Source organism: Metopolophium dirhodum, chromosome 4 (assembly GCF_019925205.1).
Source record: "Metopolophium dirhodum isolate CAU chromosome 4, ASM1992520v1, whole genome shotgun sequence".
In the NCBI taxonomy this organism is placed as follows: Eukaryota; Metazoa; Arthropoda; class Insecta; order Hemiptera; family Aphididae; genus Metopolophium; species Metopolophium dirhodum.
Window position 1 is genome coordinate 34,428,833 of NC_083563.1, and position 21,935 is coordinate 34,450,767.

The 21,935-nt window shown below is 30.0% G+C and overlaps 1 protein-coding gene across 1 annotated transcript in view; it reads right to left on the minus strand.

Annotated features, from left to right (window-relative positions):
- LOC132942785 (protein dead ringer homolog) overlaps positions 1-21,935 on the minus strand; it is a 77,393-nt gene that overhangs the window by 21,193 nt on the left and 34,265 nt on the right. Inside the window, exon 4 of the mRNA XM_061011423.1 lies at positions 14,107-14,179. Coding sequence (XP_060867406.1) covers positions 14,107-14,179 — 73 coding nt within the window. The remainder of the gene's footprint in view (positions 1-14,106; positions 14,180-21,935) is intronic.

A 21,935-nucleotide genomic window follows, 5' to 3' on the forward strand; every position in this document is an offset into this window, starting at 1 on the left:
AGAACAGTTTAAAATGTGATGGGTGATGGCATTCACATTGTTATTAGGTATTGTAATAATATTATTGAATGGTATGCGTTGTGTTATACGTATATTATATTACCTAGTTTATAAACCACTATTATAGTTTCGCCTTCTGCCTATCATTATACCTACCGAAAACCTTGGCCGTCTGGGTTTTGGCACCCACAAACACCACCGGTCTCACTGTAACAGTGCAGCACAAAAAATGTGTTGGCCACGTGTTTCGTCGCACGAGACGGATACATTTGATTTTAATACGCATTATCATTAGTCTGGTTCCGTGTCGACGATTGCAGTGTAAGCAGGGCGTAAGCGCGCCTAACGCCATTAGCGATTTTCACGGAGTCGTATACGAGACAAAAACCGAATTTAAACACGACTATTTCGTCGTATGGTACCTTTATAATAATATACTGTCTGCAACACTTCCGCACATTCGACTTTTTATTTAATTAATTACTTGATAAAATCCTATACATCAATATATACTATTAATTATTATGTGCTGGTTATAATTTCGATGACGTCAGATTTAATTGGATTATCGATGATTTGGATATGAGTGATCGAGCTATGAATTACCATAAAACACATCATAAAATATAATGTATTATGGCGATGAGGCGCAAAGCTCGAGATAATTTTATGATTCTAAGTTTATATGTTTGACTATTTTGCGTTTAAATAAAAATAGACTTTTAAAGACACTTTCATTGTTAGATACGATACCTAGTAGTTAGCTATTTCGTCGTTTGAAAAAGTAAACAGTTATAAAATAATCTTTGAAATATGTATAATTTATAAGACAAAAAGCTACTAAGGTGCTTTTACATTACAGACCGCGAACGCGAACTTATACTGATTGTATAGTGTATACCATTCACTCTCGTCCACGGCCTGATGAAATCGCACGAGGTACATACCAACTTTATATGTATACAAATGGTTACTACCAGTGTATATTTTATATTATTGGAATAAATTATTTACAACGATATATTATGATATTCCAATGTGTCTTTGCATTATTATTTTTGTACAACAATTATTTTCATTTCTATATTTGATAAATAAGCTATTAACAATACTTCAGAACAGTGACGGCTGGTATTATGATTTTTCAATTTAATATAGATGGCAAGATGAATTATTATGTATATTGTACCGATGTGTTAACTTTTTTTCACTTCTAATAATTCCAATACACGATTCGAACGTAATTTTAATAATATTGCATTCAACATTATTATTATTTTAACTCGATACATTAAACGTTTAAAAACTCAATTCCTTGTGTATTTTATCACTATAAATTATAATCGTATTAAATGTAATTCTGTGTTTAATATTAAACACGGCAACGTTGACGCAGGTATCATATCGCATCATAAAGGAACCCTGGAGAGATCGTAATTGCCCGCATATCGAGAAAGATAAAAGGTTTTTGATTTATTGGCTAAACCGTGTTTTTATTATACCCGTGTGCATAATATTATATTATATATAAAAGCGGATCGTTCTCGATTTTATTATTATTATGTTTTTAATCAAATCGAAAATATTTTATACCGACGTGGGACTCGACTCTTTCGGACTGTAATACATAATATTATTATAATGTTTGGTGGTGTGCCGTCATACACGTTTCTGTATGCGTCCTGTTCCGTCTTTCAATCGTTCTTTCTCTCTCTCTCTCTCTCTCTCTCTCTCTCTCTCTCTCTCTCTCTCTCTCTATCTTGTTATTATATTATTTTTCCATTTTTTATTCACCACGCGTAAATCGACCGTACCGAATCACCAACAGCTTATAGAATATATCATACGCGTACTATACCTCCAAAGATACTTACAACAATTATAATATTTTAATCGCTTACAATAAACACTGCAGCAATTGGCACACGTTTATACCTATATACAATATACATATAGATATGCAGCGCAAACACTATATTATAAAGATATTATTATAATATAATGAGTGCGTCACTGAAAAAGAAATAATAAGCAGGGATGATTATTTATTATCATTTGACGGTCTTGAACTTAATTGCTATTTATTATTAATAGTTTTAGTTTTCGAGCAAATTATTATAACTATACGTCGTTTAGAAATGATGATCATAATATTATCATGTAATTATTACAGATTAAAATATGTTTATTATATGTGTAAATTATGTAAATGGCTGTATATAAGAGGTACCTACTACTACCTAGGTCCCAACTCCTAGGTAGGTAAACACATTTTATTTTATTATCATTCGTTTCGACCGTCATATTGTAGTACCACAAATAAAATACATATTGTATACCTATTACCTATCTACCTACTTTTAGTAAATTCGTCTGTTTTTTTATGATCTGAAACCAATTATTATGATGATTGTGCGTATAATATCTCGGGATGAAAAATGTGAACAATTGTGCAAAAATATAATAATAATAATAATAATAAAAATAATAAAATAACTTTATGCCCAGTTAAAAATCTAAATCGTACAGCGCGGACGAATAATTTTATGACTTCGGAAATATCGTTTGCCGCGCTGCACTATATAGCAGCTGTATTACATGTTGAGAGGGCCACCGTGCACGCAGAGAGCCTCTCCGGTGATTTAAACGACATGTTTCTGATAATCGTATAATCTAAAAATATTATTAATCTACGACGTTTAATAGCAAACATAAAAAAAATGAGTCTGACCGGGGGAGAGTGTAAGCCGCCGACAAGCTATTAAAAACAGTTTTATTGCCGGGGTTAAAAAAAAATATATATATACTCGTATATACGAGAAACACAAATTGTAATACAAGTATTATTAACGCCCGGCCATTGTGGTTTACTGCTGGACGAAAAAAAAATTTCGGTATTTACTCTCGAATATTGCGGATACGTTGTTTTATGTTCTGCGAACGAGTTCTGTATGAGGTCTTTTGTCGGCGAATTTCCGAATACCTATTGCGATGCGATACGGAGGACGGAAAAATGCAAAAGCGCGCGCACACTCTACAGGTTTGTTTTGTTTTGTGTAAAAAAGAATTTATTTGATATTGCGTTCTAACACTTCATAACTATATAATATTTACAACCACTAAACGTAATTTTTTGCACAGCCGTACAGGGATGCTGTAGTTGTGGCCGACATACGCCTCTATACGGGATATTAAAAAATATATAATATGAGTGTTCCTATATATTGGTCACCCATCCGATAACGATTTTTTTAACCAACGTCAAAACTTTGAGCGGAATGTGAGTCTTATGTCCATAAATCACTTACTGCTATACAATGTCAACGCCTAAAAATACATCATTGACAACAGTTTGTTACATTCAATGCGGTTTTATGTGGGTTTATTGACCGACATATTATTACAAACATCCTACATAGTTCGATATATTATACAATTGACGTAAGCCGTATAATACTGTGAACAACATAAAACTGTATAAAAGTAATATTTTATGAAATGTATTTTTAAGATTATTGCATTTTTAATTTTCTCGAATTGTTTATTATATTATATATAAAACTACTCATTATACCTATATATATTTAAAAGAGCACTGGTTCAAACCTTGGTTCGCGGGTGGCATTTTTCTTTGAGCAAGTCACGGTGTCCCCTGGAGAGAAGTGCCGCCATCCCCCACCCGGGCATGGCAAATACCCACGGGCGTCCACTAAAAAGTCTGCCAAAACTACACACACGTGTTACACCCTACAGTTCCCTCCCCTACAAACAAAAACAAACAGCTAATGGCCATAGTTGCCGGGCTTCACAATCAATAAAAAAAAAAAAAAATATTTAAAAGAAAATAAATTACATTGATTTGAACTTAAATATTATTATTGTATCCCATCATGTACGAAAAAAAGAATAAAAATTAAACAGATTCGAAAATGAATTTTTTTCCACTGTATCCAAACTTTAAATAGGTACTATTGACTCAGTGCCATTTCATTGACGACGGTGTATATCACATTGTAACACCGACTTATATCAGCTGTTCGCCTGTTCATATATTTTCCAATATTCAACAAGATTTTCTAGAACTACTACAATATTGGACATTGTAAATTTACTAACATATAATAATATGCACGGTAAATATTTAAGTTTTTCTGGTGTTATAGGAGATTTTTACCATTTTTACTCCTTAATAATTTAAACGGTAACAAAGCAGTGATATAATTATCTAATATAGTACATTCCAAAATACGATGTATATAATGTATTTGTTTTTTAATATAATAAATATTATGTATACGCACGTTCTCGTTGTATAATATTATATTATATTTTACATTTGTCCATGGCGATACATATTTTATTGAATAGTACAATTTTCATATAGGGAATGGTGAAAAAATTATTGTACATTTTAACTAAAACAAAATAACGATTTATTATTTTGAATTTATGATTTAAATACTTTTCATAATGCAATTCAATGAGCAATATATTTTAAGTAAAACAAAAATTATAAATTAGTAATAACTAATATACATTATACATACACATACAAAAATATTTTGGTTTTATTTTGTTTGCAATTCATATTGTACCTCTTCACTTTATCTATACTGAGGTCCGAGAACAAGATATGGCACATTCCTATATAATATTAATTTATGTATAATATTATGTATATTTTATTATAATGTCAATCGTTATATTATTATCGCAGGACGCAGGTCGGCACATTTTTTCACCGCATAAAAAACACGATAATATAATATTATATCATAATATATACGAACGAGACCGACGGCCTACATTGTGCAAACGTAGCCACTGCATTTTGTTGCGAATATATTTTATAACATTATTGTTTTTACAATAATCTTGGCCGCAATAATAATTATTTCACAATAGTACCTACCTACTGCATGCACAAAGAACGGAGAAAACCGTCCAATATCTTAACCACTATAACCAACGCGCGTCGCTATATTATAACTAATAATAATATGGTAAAAACAACAGTGAATAGTAATAATAAACAATAAAATGCGCCAATTCCGTCATTAATTTATTTACAATACGAACACGTTTTATTATTTAGCTCTTGAAAAGTATAATTTACACCCATAAACCTTTTTGTCTAATAGGTACCTAAAACATTGTTTGTTGAAATTTTATTGCTTTTGTACATGACTTTTTGATTTTGCAATTCGTAATCGAAAAGTTTCCTCGATGCGAATATTATAGTGAACCATAATGATATATTTTATTTTACGTATATACTGCAACTGCATATATTGTGTGAAATAATGACATCGCGTATAATATTATATTATTGTGTAGGTTAGAGTAATATTATACATAATAGTATTATGCATATTATATTTACACTATGTTAATATAATATTATGTAGAGTTACTTAAGTGTGTTATGTATATAATATATATTATATTCTTATTATGATCGGGGTGACATTCCGCCATTCCGGCGGAGTATTGTGACGTGTATACAAAAGTAAATCCGAAATCGTATTATATTTTTCGTACATTCTTTATTTAACATTCATGTTATCCTAAAGCGGTCACTTCGAAATCCCTTTTTTCATGACAATCTATAGATGGAGTGCGGCTGTATAATATTATGTGCATACTGCATTGATCAATATTGTATTGCTAAGCCACCATGGTGGTATACAATATGCACCGAGTGCCTGTACGTGTGGTTTTATAACATTATGTGACCGTAGCAAAGAGATTTCAATATTGGGATACAACAGTGCCAAAACGCAAGTAACATAATATTATTTCCTAGGCGCATATAATGCGATTAATAATTATTGCAGTTGATAATATTATGCCTTTCGGTGCACATTGTCATTGGCATGTTATACATAATATTATGCAGACAAATTGTGAATAACAACAATTTCACAGAATATTTGTCCGATGAATCGATCCAAATTTGTTGAAATACCAAAACCCCATTTGTTACAATTATATCCGTACATAGAAGTAGTAGTGAAACGAAGTTTATTGAAATAATAGATACTTATATATTTTCATTTCATCACTAAAAATGTAACATAGGTAATTTATAATGTATAAAACAAAAATCTCACAATATTACGGTCAATGACTAAATTTAATTTTTTCTTAACTATTAAAACTATTATTGGATTACATACAGATACAATAAGAAACCCTATTAAGTTATTGATTAACTAAGTTATAAAAATACTGATCATTATTAATATGACCGAAATAAATCAGTATGTTTTTGGTTGATTCATATCAATATATAAACATTATTGGACAGTTGTCAAACCTTAATATAACTAGTTAATGGTTTCTACAAAATATGAAGAACATAACCTAATACCTATTATAGTTAATGAGTGAAATATATTAAAGAGCAAAGTGATTAATTTAGTTTATATTTAATGAGTTCCTTTTATACATATTGATGTAAATGTAATGATGTGTAAGACCAAATAACAATTTTACAAAAAAAAATTAACAAATACGAAATTTATAATGCAGTGTTTGTTTGTAATAAAGACATAATTAATTAGAAAATACATAATATATCTGCACGGTATACCTACAATGGTCAAAAACTTGTGAGTCCATTCTCCCCCCACTGTTTGAAACTTCAACACGTAAAAATGATGTAACTATATACTTTACTGCAGCTCTTATAATGAATATGCCTCATCTTTACTGTTTTCAAACCAAAATTATTTAAGTCATTTTTGGTGTGTATATAGGTAATAGGTATAGTATTTTTTATAAATAATTATGTATTGAAGTAGATATAATGATTGATAAAAAAAGTAATTTTAAAGGCAATTTTTATTTAGTATATAGGTACAATAATGCACATGCATATAATTTTTACAAGGTTTAATATAATAGGTATATATTTTTGTATTTTTTGTATTTTTTAAATACTTATATAAGTATTTATACCTAATCAGGATTCAGAGCTGTAAATTACAGTATGATCACTAATTGTCATTGTGCCAGAGCCTAAATGATTAAACATAAACTGTTTTGTATTGTAATTTTTTGGCAATGGTATAATTACCTATAGGAAATTACCTAAATTTATTAATTTTGAAAAATAATGAAATAAAAATGTACAAGTATACCTATAAAGTTATTTGATTTAAAATAATAACTAAACATTAATTAATACAATATTATTATTGGAATTTATGTAAACAAAAGTGATTTGACAAATTTGTAGAACACGTTATATTGCACAATAGTCCAAAAATGCCCGCCAATTGTCTTGCTTTTCGAATTCATAACTCATGCATGAATATTGGAACACATTATAACCGGTCGCCAATCGACACATAATAGTCGCAGAGTGGTGTCATAATAGGTGTTTGCGGCTTAGTCTTGGCCAAAGAAAAAAAATAAATTTACGACTTATATTATGAGTATGCACCCAGTCCTTACAATACAAATATATAACCATCGTATTATTCTATTATTCGTATTATGTAACATTATCATATCATAATTTTTATATTTTTAATATGTATGTACCATGTAGATATGTGACAATGTGACCAACCATATTAGGTATTACAAAAAATACGGATCAGTATATCACATTATACTTGAGTCGCCATTAAAGTATTTCGTCAAAAACGAAACGTCGTTAATAATAATACTGTAAAAGAAATCGGTTTATAGACAATATTATGATAATTATTGTACCTTTCGATTTAAAATATTGAAGACTCGTGCACGATTGTTTTTTTTTTTCATACGTGTATTTTACGTTTATCCGTATTTTATATTTCTTTATTCGGATGGACTAGGTATAAGTGAGGTCACTAGGTATACGCACTCGCGTACGCACAACACTAGCGTGCGTGTTATACGTACACACATTGGATATAATACAGGTTGGATGCCAAATGCGGAGGATTGATGACGACGTCAGGGTAGACGAGAGTGATCGAATGATCCGAAATCACGACCCTGCTGATTGATGGGAATAATATCCAAGAGCGGCGATAATTATTTTTGGAAAATAAAAAAATCTACTATTGTAATTAATTATTCGAAATGTAATGCGCCGCGAGCCTCCGGCCGCAATCGGATCACACTAAAGACTAACAATAATTCAAGCCATGACCGCTCAGACATAGGGTGTACACATAGTGTGTGAATAATGTTATACGTGCATCATATATGAGAGTACATAGGTAGGTATATATAATAATTATATCGTGGGGCTTGTTTTATCGAAAGTTTTGTTGTGTAGTTTTATTATTTTACCCTTACAGTGATATATGATATTTTAACGACGAACTGAGATATTGCTATTAACATTTTTAATGAGGACCCTACCCTCCTGCCCTACGTCTTTATATTATTATTATGAAGTAATATATATATTAAACACTACACTACACAGCTGTGTCGCGCGAAAAAACATAAGAAAACATTACGCCGACACGCCACCATAATATAGGCAATGGGCACTTTATGTATATAGTTACTAGTTGTAGTAGGTACCTATCTAATAACGACTTATTAGTTCTGCTTAATTTTAGTGCGGTTACAGCGTATACTTTCAACCACTAAACACCTTTCTTCGGAATAATAGCGTACATAATATGTAGGCACCTAAAACTTTGCAAAATGTGCGTATATAATATATAAATATTGTAAAGAGGACACCGTTAGGTAACATCATGACGTCTTGTAAAAAAAATTAGCTGTTCGATCGTTTAATTTCAAAACAATAATCATTATTAATTAATATATTTTTTACGTATAATAAAAGTTTAAATGTTGATTTATTCTTTAAGACGACGAATGACGATGTTTATGTGATACCTAGCTGATACTTATAACTCGCAATAACAATATTTACGATAATTATTATTAATAAAATAGAATACATACTTACATTGGTACATCATGCATACCTATAAATAATATACATAATACCAAACGGTACGCAACGTTATGAAGGAACACCCAGTACACTCAACGAAAAAAAAAATCGAAAAACCTCAACGCTATAGATGAATTATACAGCCGAAGGCCGATTCACAAGTATTAAACGCTATTCGTACAGATATATAATATTTTTATAATCGCGGTGTCTTTTGATATTGACTGGAAAACGCAATAAAAAATCGGCCGTGATGGAGAAATATTATTAATATAAACGACGTCACTGTATATTCATGCACACATAGCACACACTGGCATACTAGTACACCACATATAATATATAATATATATATATATATATATATAAAATAAAAAATAATATTACTAATATTACTGATGATGTAATTACGAAGGTGGATGCCCATATCGGATTTAACAATGTATGCGCATGGATGGTTGTTCCTTGTCGTGGAGGAATACCTATAATATAATATATACGTAAGAATGTAAGAGAAAAGAAAAGAAAAAAAATTAAACCTTTAAAAATAATAATAACGTCCATTTGCATTTGAAAATTAAAAATTATACATAATTATTCGGTTACGGTTCAGAATAATATTATGTATAGGTACGTAGGTATAATAATATAATATATTATGTATTATTATAATGGTGCAGACCCAGTTAATATGCCCATCAATATATATTATAATATTGTATGGCGACGATCGATTTGGAACGAGAAATTGGAATATATATTATATATTATTAGAAAATGATGGATATATATGCGGTATGTGTAACCATTATTATTGCAGCTACCGCCGCCGCCGCTGCCGTTTTGGGACGACCACTGTTTGAACTAATTACAATAATCGCTTATGACTTTCCTACTTGACGTATTTATTATTATTATTATTATTATTATTATTAAGGGGCACGCTGCACTTGTTATTATAATCGATTTCCATACAGACAATGGACACTCAGCATCAGTAAGTACTTGTACGCGCCTATAAATATTATAAGACTGCATTTATTGACGGCGATCATTAGGTATTATACACTATTGTAATAATATGTCACTAAATACTTTGACTCCGAATATGGTTGTACGTCTGTTGTACGACTGTACCTAACCAACTACCTATAAATTAATAGGTGTGTCAAACTAACAAGTTGAACATAAAATATTACCTTTATACCTACATAATATACAGTTCAAAGTTATGACGAATTCATCGAATGATCAAGAATAAAATTATATTGATTTATTTTTCATTACCTTAATCTTTTGTAATCAAATGTGTTAAATATCTAACTATATAACAAATTAAGAAGATTAAAATTTACTCATAAATAAACGTATTTTTTCCGAAAGTTTTGAAGAATTTTACATTAAAATAGTATGGTGTTAGGTATTAAGGTATCTACTTAAAAAAATACAATATATTATTAAAATATTATAGTATGTAGTTGAAAAATATTGTAGTCACATACGTGGATAATTCGCTAACGGAAAGTGTGCAAATGAATGACCACAGTATGTTTTTTGTTATCAAAAAACTATTAAGTTTGCACATGATATGAAGTATGTGCAGCTAATTACACGCTTAATAAAATATATTGTTATCAGTTATCACTTATCAGCGTTCACTTACAATAATGGTCGTCCAATGCATATCAAGTCTCAATAAATTTCACCGACCACCGTGTAGCTCACAATTATTATTATTATAACCAAAGAACGATTGCAACTAAATATTGATTATTACTACTATTTGTAATGGTTATGTGGGTATACGTGTAAAATATAAACTTGAATATTGGTTTCAGTGTGTTGTACATTGTTGTGGTTTAAAAGCAATAAAATTTTACACTATAGTTCATAAAAAAATCTGATAAATATTAGTCATTGTTTAACTATACATCCAACTACCATTTCACATTCAAACTAAACATAAAATATATCTCTTTTCTTAGAAATAATTACAATGTGTTAATATTTTTGTCATTACTTAACATAATATAATATTAAATACTAATATATATGTACAAACACATATTATATTATTATATTATATATTTATATTTTATATACTATATATCCGTCAAAACGTACAAATGGTAAGTTATTACTTATAAGGTAGGTAGGTACAATAAACTATTTGTGGTAGGTATCTTTTTCAAGGTAAATTCAATACTGAAAAATATTTTATCTATAGAACGTAATGCATACGTATAATACCTACGCGTCAAAATTACTTTTCAAATTTAACGAGGTAATAATACAAATTATTGTAACCGCTATAAACCACTATATTAAACTGTTGAGGGCTTTGAAAAAAAGGTCGCCTGTTGGGGTGTGTATCTATACGTATAGTTCAGTCTTATTGTACTGAAGAAATCAACATTCATTAGAAAACGAATATCAAAATGATGATTAAAATAACGAAAAATGTTAAGTTATATTGTTTCCATATAAATATAACGATGCTTCATAGCAGGTGTTTCATAGATAAGGCTACAAAAATAATGATATTATTTTTAAATAAAAAATTACCATTTTGCATGTACGTATAGTTGAAATAATATACATTTTGTTTAGAAAATAACACAACAGGTGAATAGTGTAAATTAATTTATTGTATTTGTGCTAATTACCCATTTACAATTGCCGTTTATTATTACACACCTATGGGATTGTTGCCGGCATTGTGTAGCGACACACATATTTTTTTAAATGAAAATCATTGTACGTATTATAATTTTTTTCTTCGGAATATTGCTTTCCCTATCATAAAACTAACATATTACTATTAATATTGTAATGAACTGAAAATTAATATTTACATATGTATAGTTTACCAAATTGCAAAACATCATTAGACAGCATTTGTCGTTATTAGGGAATTCGGGTTTTTTTCCCCATCGCATGGTGATTGGAATAATAAATTAACGAGTGTGCGCGTTTATATTCGGTAATTATGATTTTTTTTATAATAATTATTATTACGGACACGCCAATGCTTTCGCGTTTATACTATATTATAATGTTTACATATTACGGGTAGGTTCAGGCCGTGTAGTACAGTTTATAGACACCACGCGGTATTCAATTGCACGAGGTATAGGTACAACTGTCAACCTTCGACAATATTGTGTTTTCTTCAATAGGTACGGACAAAAAATAAATGTAAAAATATATAGCCTACCTACCACAAAGTCCAACAATTCGTTATTAAAATATACAAAATTCACCGACGCAGTATGATTTATTGATTATTATACTTTTATGTGTATGAGTTATACTTTAGAAAAATATATTTGAAGATGGTAATATCCGTATCACCCAGCGACTTAATGATTTCCTACTTAATATTATACTATAGTTTAAAATATGATAAACAGTTTTAATATATTATTTGGAACTGTATTGCTCATTAATCACTATTAACAAACATCAAATAACACTTTCTGAAATAAATAGAATATAGCGATAAGTTTTCAGTATTTAAAAACATTTTTAAAATATGTTCTACTTATACACATTTAACATTTTAAATAAATAATAGTATGACTCTAATTTACTTCTATTAGATCATTTTTGTCATTATCGATTAATATAATATAATTAGTTCTATACAGAAAGTGTATAGTTTTTAGTTATTAGGTACAGTAGGTACCTAACCTATTTAGCTTAGCCTAATTGCAGGGTTGTATTTTATGATGTTTAACTATAATATAGTCAAACAATTTGCTACAAAGAATTATTCCTATTAAGGCTTATTGACGTGATTATAAATATTATAGGTATACGTAAGTACCAAATACCTGTCTATCATAGAATTCGCAATTAATTCACAATTAAGTACATGCCTAAAACTAATACGGTATGAGAATTTGATGTTTATAGGGGCATACGCCCTATAATACAAACTGAACAGATTAAAATATATATTTCAAAAAACAATTTTAACTCCGACCCTCTGACCTGAGTTTGAAATAAAATCGTCAAATTTAAAGGCATTGTTATAATGGTAAAGAGAAGATCGAACGTAAGATGGAAAAAAAGGCAATAACACGGCCGCTCGATTATTATTACAGACTTGTCAGAAATTGGTATTGTGTTGCAATGTTGAATATTTTATATTAGGTTGGCTATACACAAACCTTATACAGAGACCGAGTCCATTATTATTAAATGAAATAATAAAAATAAAACCGATACTTTTTTATAGCCAAATAAAACAAAAACCGAAAAATGTATATAATACATGCGTGAGACGTGTTTTATTTGGAACAGACGTGGAGGCAATGTATAACCGGGCGGCCGTAAATCTATACGTTTTGGTCGATTTTTTTTAATATCTGATTTTAAACGTCACGTTTACGATTTCGGCAGGACTCATGAAAATTCGCTTTACAAAGAATCAAGGGATATAAAATACTCTCATGTTTGTAGATTTGAATTTACACAACTTGTTTCTACACGCGAAGTACCTATTCACATCCATTTTTATACAAGGCCAAGAATTGTAAATTATAATGTTATAACTTATAATATTATACATTGTTCGTATTGTTATAGATAGATACATATTTCACAGTAATAATATTTTGTAACAGTGTAATATTCTTAAAAGGATGTTTAAAAAAAAATTCTTTATATTTAATTATAATTAAAAAGGTACCTAGTCTTAATAACAATACAATCATCAAGCAGTTAAAGAGCGTATACAAATTATATACGGAGAAAACGATACCTACTCGTGCTCTGTTACTGCAAATTAAATTAAATAATATTAAATTTTTCATTTGTTAATGGTCAAGAATGTCGAGGTTTTATAGCTATATTTTACATGCTATAAATCATTACACGCTCGTGTTTAGATAACTTGGAAATATATTTTAATTTTAATAATATCAGTTTTTATGGAAACTACGCGGACTATACCATTTTGTAATTTTATTTTTTTCATTAAAGAACATTACACGAATGGAATATATTTTATATTTTTTTTGCGATAATATTATATACTAGACTTATAATAGCATCGTAAAAACATCCATTATATTCCATTCGAGTTATTATTATTATTAACATTGTACGCAAATAAGTGGTGACATTACCGATGCTAATCCAGAAACAAAATAATAATAACAACAATTTGTAATTTCACATACCTTGTTCCTGCATGTAACTGAACAGCGAATCCAGGAAACTGCGTCTGTCCGTTTCGTTGCCCGCCGTATATAACTGAAAAATATAAATGTATAAGTCAATATTGTGACTATAATAGTTTGTAACATTTGTAATACGTCAAGTAAACTTTTTACGGGTGTGTATAAAATATTTCACGCCTATATTTTTCGACGGCGGCCACAAGACTGTCATCAACGTGTTAATTTTTGTATTTTAAAGATTTGTACTTTTTGGCTTTTATAATATGATATTATATAGATTATTAACACGCTACTTAATATGTAAAAACAATAATTAATAAGGTCGATGTATACTGCATAACTCCTGGAACTCGTGACAGTGTGACACGTGCCAATGACCAATGGGCATAGAAAACGTTTTTGAAAGTATAACAAGATCGAGAGTTGGTACACCTTATTAATATAAAATAATATATAATTTTACAACGTCTATACTCTATAGAGATCACGAAATTTTGTAACACTGTAAATTCTGTAAACTGTGTGTTTTAGAACACACTCCTTAAAACTTAATTTACAATATTAATTTATGACATTCACATTTCAGGTTGTGACTATGTTTATATAAATAATAATTATATATTATAACAACAATAATATCATTAATCAAGCGTAGCCGCAAAGGTATGTTTTATATATTATAATTATATTATATTTTATTATTTTAATAATCGTCAAAAGTATTGGTACATATTATAATATTATTTTGATGTAGGTCGTTCATCAAAAAATTTGTCAAAAAGTATAATCCTATTTTAAAATAAAATGTTTAAACATCGTTTTACCAAGAATCACTGGGAATTTCATTTTTAATAGACTGCACGTAATTAATTTCTTAAAAGGTTAAGTCTAAAAGGTAAAAAATATGTTTTACTCGTTCACCAAACAAATATTATTAAAAACGCAATATTATAGGCAAGTTTTTTTTCCCTGCCTAGGTGGCTAGGTGACACCTTAATAACACGTTTACTTGGTGCAAAGACAATTGTTCCCACGGCAATTAAACGCTTAGGTATTCATCCGCATGTAAATACCAATGGAGTGTACATAGTTTCTATTTTTTCTATACAGATAAAATATATGATGGAATTTGTTTTCGGTCCGTATCGAAACACTCCACTCTATACACGCATTATATACATATCTCCGTAAACGAACCGCGCTAAACGAAATTAATGGTTTCCGTGTCATTGTTAAATTAATAATTATAATAATAATAATAATAATAATAATAATAATAATAAAAATAATAAAAAAATTTATTATAATAAAAAAAAATCTGAGACGTAGGATTTTTCCTCTACGCACACGAAAGCGGTTCGATCGGTGGTCCTGCGGAGTTCAAGGGGTCTAATGCGCGTCTAATTAATTGGCTTTTCATGGCGTGGTAGTAAAAATAATATTAATTACCGGCCGTTTATCGTATCTGCAGCTATTTGCCTCTCCTATTGTTATTATTTATATTGTGATTATTGTTTAATGGCAGTGATCCCACTGTGATCGAGACCTAATCTCCCGGGCATTACATATTCGGGTAGACGGCGGCGCGCGGTATGGTATAGGTTGGAAGGATGGGTTGTGGTGGGTAATATTCACCGCGGATGATGAGAGGGTAGTAGTGAGGGGGGGGGGCACTCGAGCATTGTTTATTGGTATATTGTTGTTTATATTATATACGTATATTATGATTTTGTTATTATTATTATTATTTAATTTAGTTTCTCGTTTTTACTATCACACTGTGTATAATATATGTATATAATATAATATAATATTATTATAGCCTATCGTAACCTATTAGCTTGCGCGATAATGTTTGATTTCTGTACGGACGCGATGCTCGGCCCACGCGTGCACGACCGCCGCGCAGTCACGAACCACTGCAGCAGCAATCGGATGTAATTCGATAATAATATAATACGGAGTCGGGCGTTTGAATTATAATAATAATTTTATAATCCTGGTGCAACAGACGCGGTCATTCATCATTTACCCGAGTGCCCGAAACACTGGCCCGTGGCTGTTTTTTGACATCGACCGAATACGGATTTACACATATCTACGCACCAAAACATGTATGATTATAATAATAATATTATAGTATTATACTAATATTATTATTGCAGTGTTATCGTCATACGTACGACTAAAACGTATTTATTTCGTAAAATAATCGTAATGTATGCACCTAAATGCATAAATATGGTGTGTTAAAACTATATACTATTAGGTATACTTTAGACCACTTATGTACATATTTAGTTGGTGCACAGAAAATAAAACAAATACGTCGACGAATGTAAAGAGATACATCATCATGGGATGAAATCGATATGTAAATGGCACTTAATCACCGGTGTAGCGAGAAAAAAATATTGATACGCCCACTGTGTATTTTTTAAATCGACTCAAGTGTTGAAATTTTAAACGGATTCTACTTCGAATAAAATAATAAATATGTTTTACAATACAAGAGGTGTTAGAAATCAAATAATCGAGGACGCGAAGTAATTTAATAAATGTTTTAAGTTTCAGATTAATAAATCTAAAATATTCTGCTGTACACTAGCTGTATCAACAAAACGTCAATGAAATAATTAACAGTTCTAATAAAGTATTCTAGAATTAAAAAAATATGTACTAATAACACAAGGTCTTAAACATGTATATATATCTACCAAGCTATAGTTATTTATTATACTTAAAATATCTGTTTGTTTTATTTTTCAAAAAGAGAAAGAGTTGTGCGTAATTTACATAACAACTAGAAAACCATTGTATATAACTTCCCTAGACAAACTATAAAATAACAAAATGTCGTAACTCTAATAATACTCCAAGTCTCTTTGTATAGAATATTGTGTTGTCTCGTTGTTTACAAGCCAGAACCGATTGAGTCTGTGTAATCAATATATTATACATATAGTAATAATCTATTCGATTATGTGATTAAACCGATATAATGCCATAATATTTTATGACCGTATCGTAAAGATTTGAAAGATTAACCTTATCAGTTACCTATCACTTATCGTTATATTGAAGATTGTGAGGACGAATCCGCCGACAGTCCCAGCCACCGTTCCCCCTTAGAAAATATATGTAGGTACTGTCAACACATCGTATAGGTGTCAACATTTGGTTAACCGCACACATACACGAGCGTGGTTTTTGTATTCATTGGGTTGCACAAACACCCGGTGGAGAGGGTCTTAAGAGATGATGGTCTCGTGAACATGAATAAAAGGACTCGTCGCATAGGTGTAGATTAGTGCGCGTATATAACATGTTTTCGGCCCCTCGCTGAGCCTTATTTCGATAATCATTGAACGCATTTAAAAAAATTATTATTATATAAAAATGACAACAATACGTCGCAGGAGGGAAAACGACGAAAAACGTCTCATTAGCGAGGATTGCAGCGTTATTATCATATCTCGTCCTTTGTTGTTTCTATTATATTATAGTAATAAATATACGCATGAACTGTCTGTTTTCTCCAATTTCGGTTTTTACTGTCGAAAATTGTTCTACCGTCAATAAAGAAGTGTGTCACGTGAGTCACGTCAATATAGCTGCTGTTCCAATCGTATTTAGCCATATAGTTTATCAAAGAAATAGTTTTGCATTTTTTACTTGAATATTAGTTATATTATAGCAAACATTATATACAATAAGTTGTAACTTGAAAGTTGTAGACTGTATACCTACTAGTTTTTGACTTACAGTTGTAATACGCGAATATATAGGTACCTTATTATATTAAATATTTTAACTTCATACGTAGGTACAAAATAGCTGACATCTTATAATAAAATCTGTACCTAATACAAAACGCAGAAAAAGATAAAAAATTATTTTAGAAATTAATTAAAATAGTTAATTTTTTTATATTACCAAGTAAACAATATTTAATGTAGGTAATACGTACAGTGTTTCAAATGGTATTTAAAATCAAATTAATTATATATATATTGTATAAAGTTAAAATATAATACTCAGAAATATAAATTGATTAGATAAGGTACAAATCGTAAAAGTTTAACTGTTATAAATCATTTAGGTATTGATTCAAATCTAAATGTCTCACTTATTATTCAAATACTAAAAATGTTTTATTATTTTGGGTTTAATGTGTATTGCGTTACGTGCATTTGGAAAATATTAAGTAGTTATCAGCTGCCAAATTAATTATTTTAGAATATACGTGAAAAGCGAACACTGGGGTTTACTACGATGACACCGGTCAAAATTTCCCACAGAAAAACAATTATAAACAACTTAATGTACATATGCCCTTTAAATTGGAGACAACATTGGGGTGGACGAAAAATCGTTTGACCACCCTATGATCCGACGATCAGTTAAACTTGGTATATAATATACAGTTGTTGTAATAGCTTTTAACAGCAGTAATTTATATGCTTCAAACATAGTACGTTGCAATGAATCATAATGTATCGCGGTTAAGATAATAATACATTTAGAATAAAATTAAAATTATACTCTATATAAATGTACCTATGAGATAGTACAAATAATTACCAAATACCAATGATCAATAAACAAATTAAATTTAGGTTAATGTATAAAATGATAAATATCTAATTTTCAATTATTCAAATTCGGAACTTAATTAAAATTGTATGCATGCCTATATTATAATAGTTAGAAACTATTATTGGTAGCCATAAAAAAATTTGAAATAAAAGTACTTTTATATCTGCCATCACATAGTATATATACCTATATAATATTATGTATACAATATAAAATAATACACACTCACATAAAAACAAATTTACCTAGACTAATTTATTAAGTGTTTATGTGCTATGACTTATGATCGGCATCATTCGTTGTACAAAACAATTTACATTTTAATTATTTTTATCTATGCTAGCCACCATATATCCGGTATGTATTTTGTAATAACATATGATGTATTCATATATCAGTATTAAAAATTTAATTTTTCAATACATTCTACCTTTATCCAAATAGCCTATATGGCTATATATCATCCTAAATGATTTTCAACAAGCTCTCAAGCGTTCTAAACGATTGTTTTCGCACATGTTGTATATACGTTGTGTGTACGTATAATATAATGTTTATGTTCACATATAGGTATTTCGTAGATCATTATACTTGGGTTTATTTATACGGTTAAAAATACTTGAATTGTATAAGATACCTATATATTATATTATAATAGTTATAATAGGACATTAATAGCTGAAATAGAGTTGTATTACAGAAAGAATATTATGTCCACGTAATCACGGTCTTTCGAAAACAGACACGACGTGCAACGCTAAACACAATAACTGGAATTTTCACCGTACGATTTTCGACATTATTTTCGCACTACATTTTCTCACGTCTCTACCACTCCAGCCTAAATGTTGGTGGGTAGGTGTATTTATCTATTTGGTATCTACCTATTCAAAGATGCAAACGAACGATCGATCCCGCGATTTCGACTCTGGCACAAGCAGTCTACATCGTCAGCGTTGTCGACGACACCGAATACGTCTATATCACGGGCGTAGGTTTTTTGTGTCAAGATGAAATAATAAACGCACACAAAATATTAAAATGATTAGCAGTCCAGTGGCGAGTACACACACACACGCACATTGGCGCCCGCGCTATTTACATGGAAATATTAACTGAGGCACGGCAAAGAGAAGTTTAATGTTGATTGATAGTGCTGTGTGCAGTATAAAGCATTTAGATAATAATATATGCCTAAATTATACTATTATAGTACCGTGAGTATATTCTCTCTACTCTGAATTTAATGCGCCGTAGCGACGGAAGATCGTCAGAAGTCGGGAAAGGAATCAAACACGACAAGCGGGTGAAGAGTGAAATTAATACGCACTGTATAGTGTATATAATAGTATGTAATAATATTATATACGAGCTGCTTTGACCGCTGTACCATGTCCAGCTGCACACGTTGTGCAGGTACTCATCAGTCGTGATTGACTCGTTAAAACAAAAAAATAAAATAATGTCTAAACGAATTTACGGCGCGACTTGACTTCAAAATATATTCTTGAATGTAGCACGTGTAAGAATAATAACACATATTATAAAACACTGAGTTATGTTCGATATTCACAGCGTTGTAAACAAATTTAGTGGTATAGATACAGGAATCGTATATCATACATTTATTATACCCATTTAGTTAACACGAATTTACGTGTCAAAAAAATATTCCCTAGTATGATTACCTATATAAGTGTCACACATTCGATGGTTGACAAATTGGACAATAGAGATTTCATATTCTACTCGCCTAGCACATTATTATAATATTATACCTATACTTAAAGTTATACATTTTATGATTAACTGATATACATTATAAAAATTATTTTTTTTTTTTTTTTTTTTTATTGGGTAACCCGCGGCAACATAGGCCATTGGGTGTGGGGAGGGCACTGTAGGTTTTATATTGGGTAAGTTGGTAGGTTGGGTAGGTTGGTACACGTGTGTGTTGTGTTTGGCAGAATTTCTAATGGGGCACCCGTAGGTTTCTGCCGTGCCCCGGGGTGGGGGGATGGCGGCACTTGTTCTCCGGACACCGTGACTTGCACGGAGAAAAATGCCGCCCAGTGGTCGAGGATCGAACTCGGACCGGCTGTGCCGAATCCGTCTCGTTAGACCGCTCGGCCACCTCGTCCCCCATAAAAATTATTATGGTCTCCTTCAAATGGTGTATACTTTACAGTTTACGATATATAGCTGCTCGCTGGAGCTGTATTCAATAATAACGTTTTACAGAGCACCCATAGGTATATATACCATTTTCAGATTCACGTATAATATACTATTTACATATTTATAATTAATAATTCATCACGCCATATTGTACTTCTCTCCTAATTTCACTCCCTAAAAATATTTTTAAATAACACACGATACATTCGTCAAGCGTTTATCTTTTCCGTGGAATTCTTTAGGTGGATTAATGTGGGAACTGAAGAAGAGTTCATATCAGTATTTTGAGTAAATAGTATATACACATACGACATACCTGTATGTGTTTTATCAAATTCAAATAGTTACCATGTTTCATTTTATATAAACTCCACATTATGTTACATTTCGAAAGACCAACGATATTTTATAATGTCTATTATTATTATCTTCATATTTTCTAAAACAAAATATAAAAAAAATTGTTTAACAACTATTATTTTTCGACGTCTAAGTGTTTTAAAAAATTAAATCAAGATTATTGTGTTCTGTTATTTCAGTTTATTAAGTTTGTAATATTAAGATTTGAAACCTAGTATTTAGCTTATAATATATGAGAAGTACACATGTACAATATTTTAGGGTCTATTATACAAATGTATTTTGAATTAATATTCATTGTTTAGTGTTGGGGAGTTATAAAAAGAAACCGTAGTTCTTTTAGAATTAGTTAAAACGTGTTTGCATAAATTATGAACTAGAATGAATAGAACTAAATTAATAGAATAACATAATTAAAAACACGTAAACACGTGTAGTAACTTCAATAGTATACATGAGATTGATTTCGAACAGTTTACTATATGAGTTTTGAATAGGATCTTTAAATCTTTTATAACTAAACAAAAACCGTTTGTAAAAAGATACACATCATATAGAAGAAAGTATTTTAAATTATATAGAAACAAAACGACTAATAGAACTTAATTATATTATATTATTCTTTATGCAATTTTTGACATTCGTTAGAATTTAGAATACTCAACAAATAAAAAATTAATAAATTGTGAAAA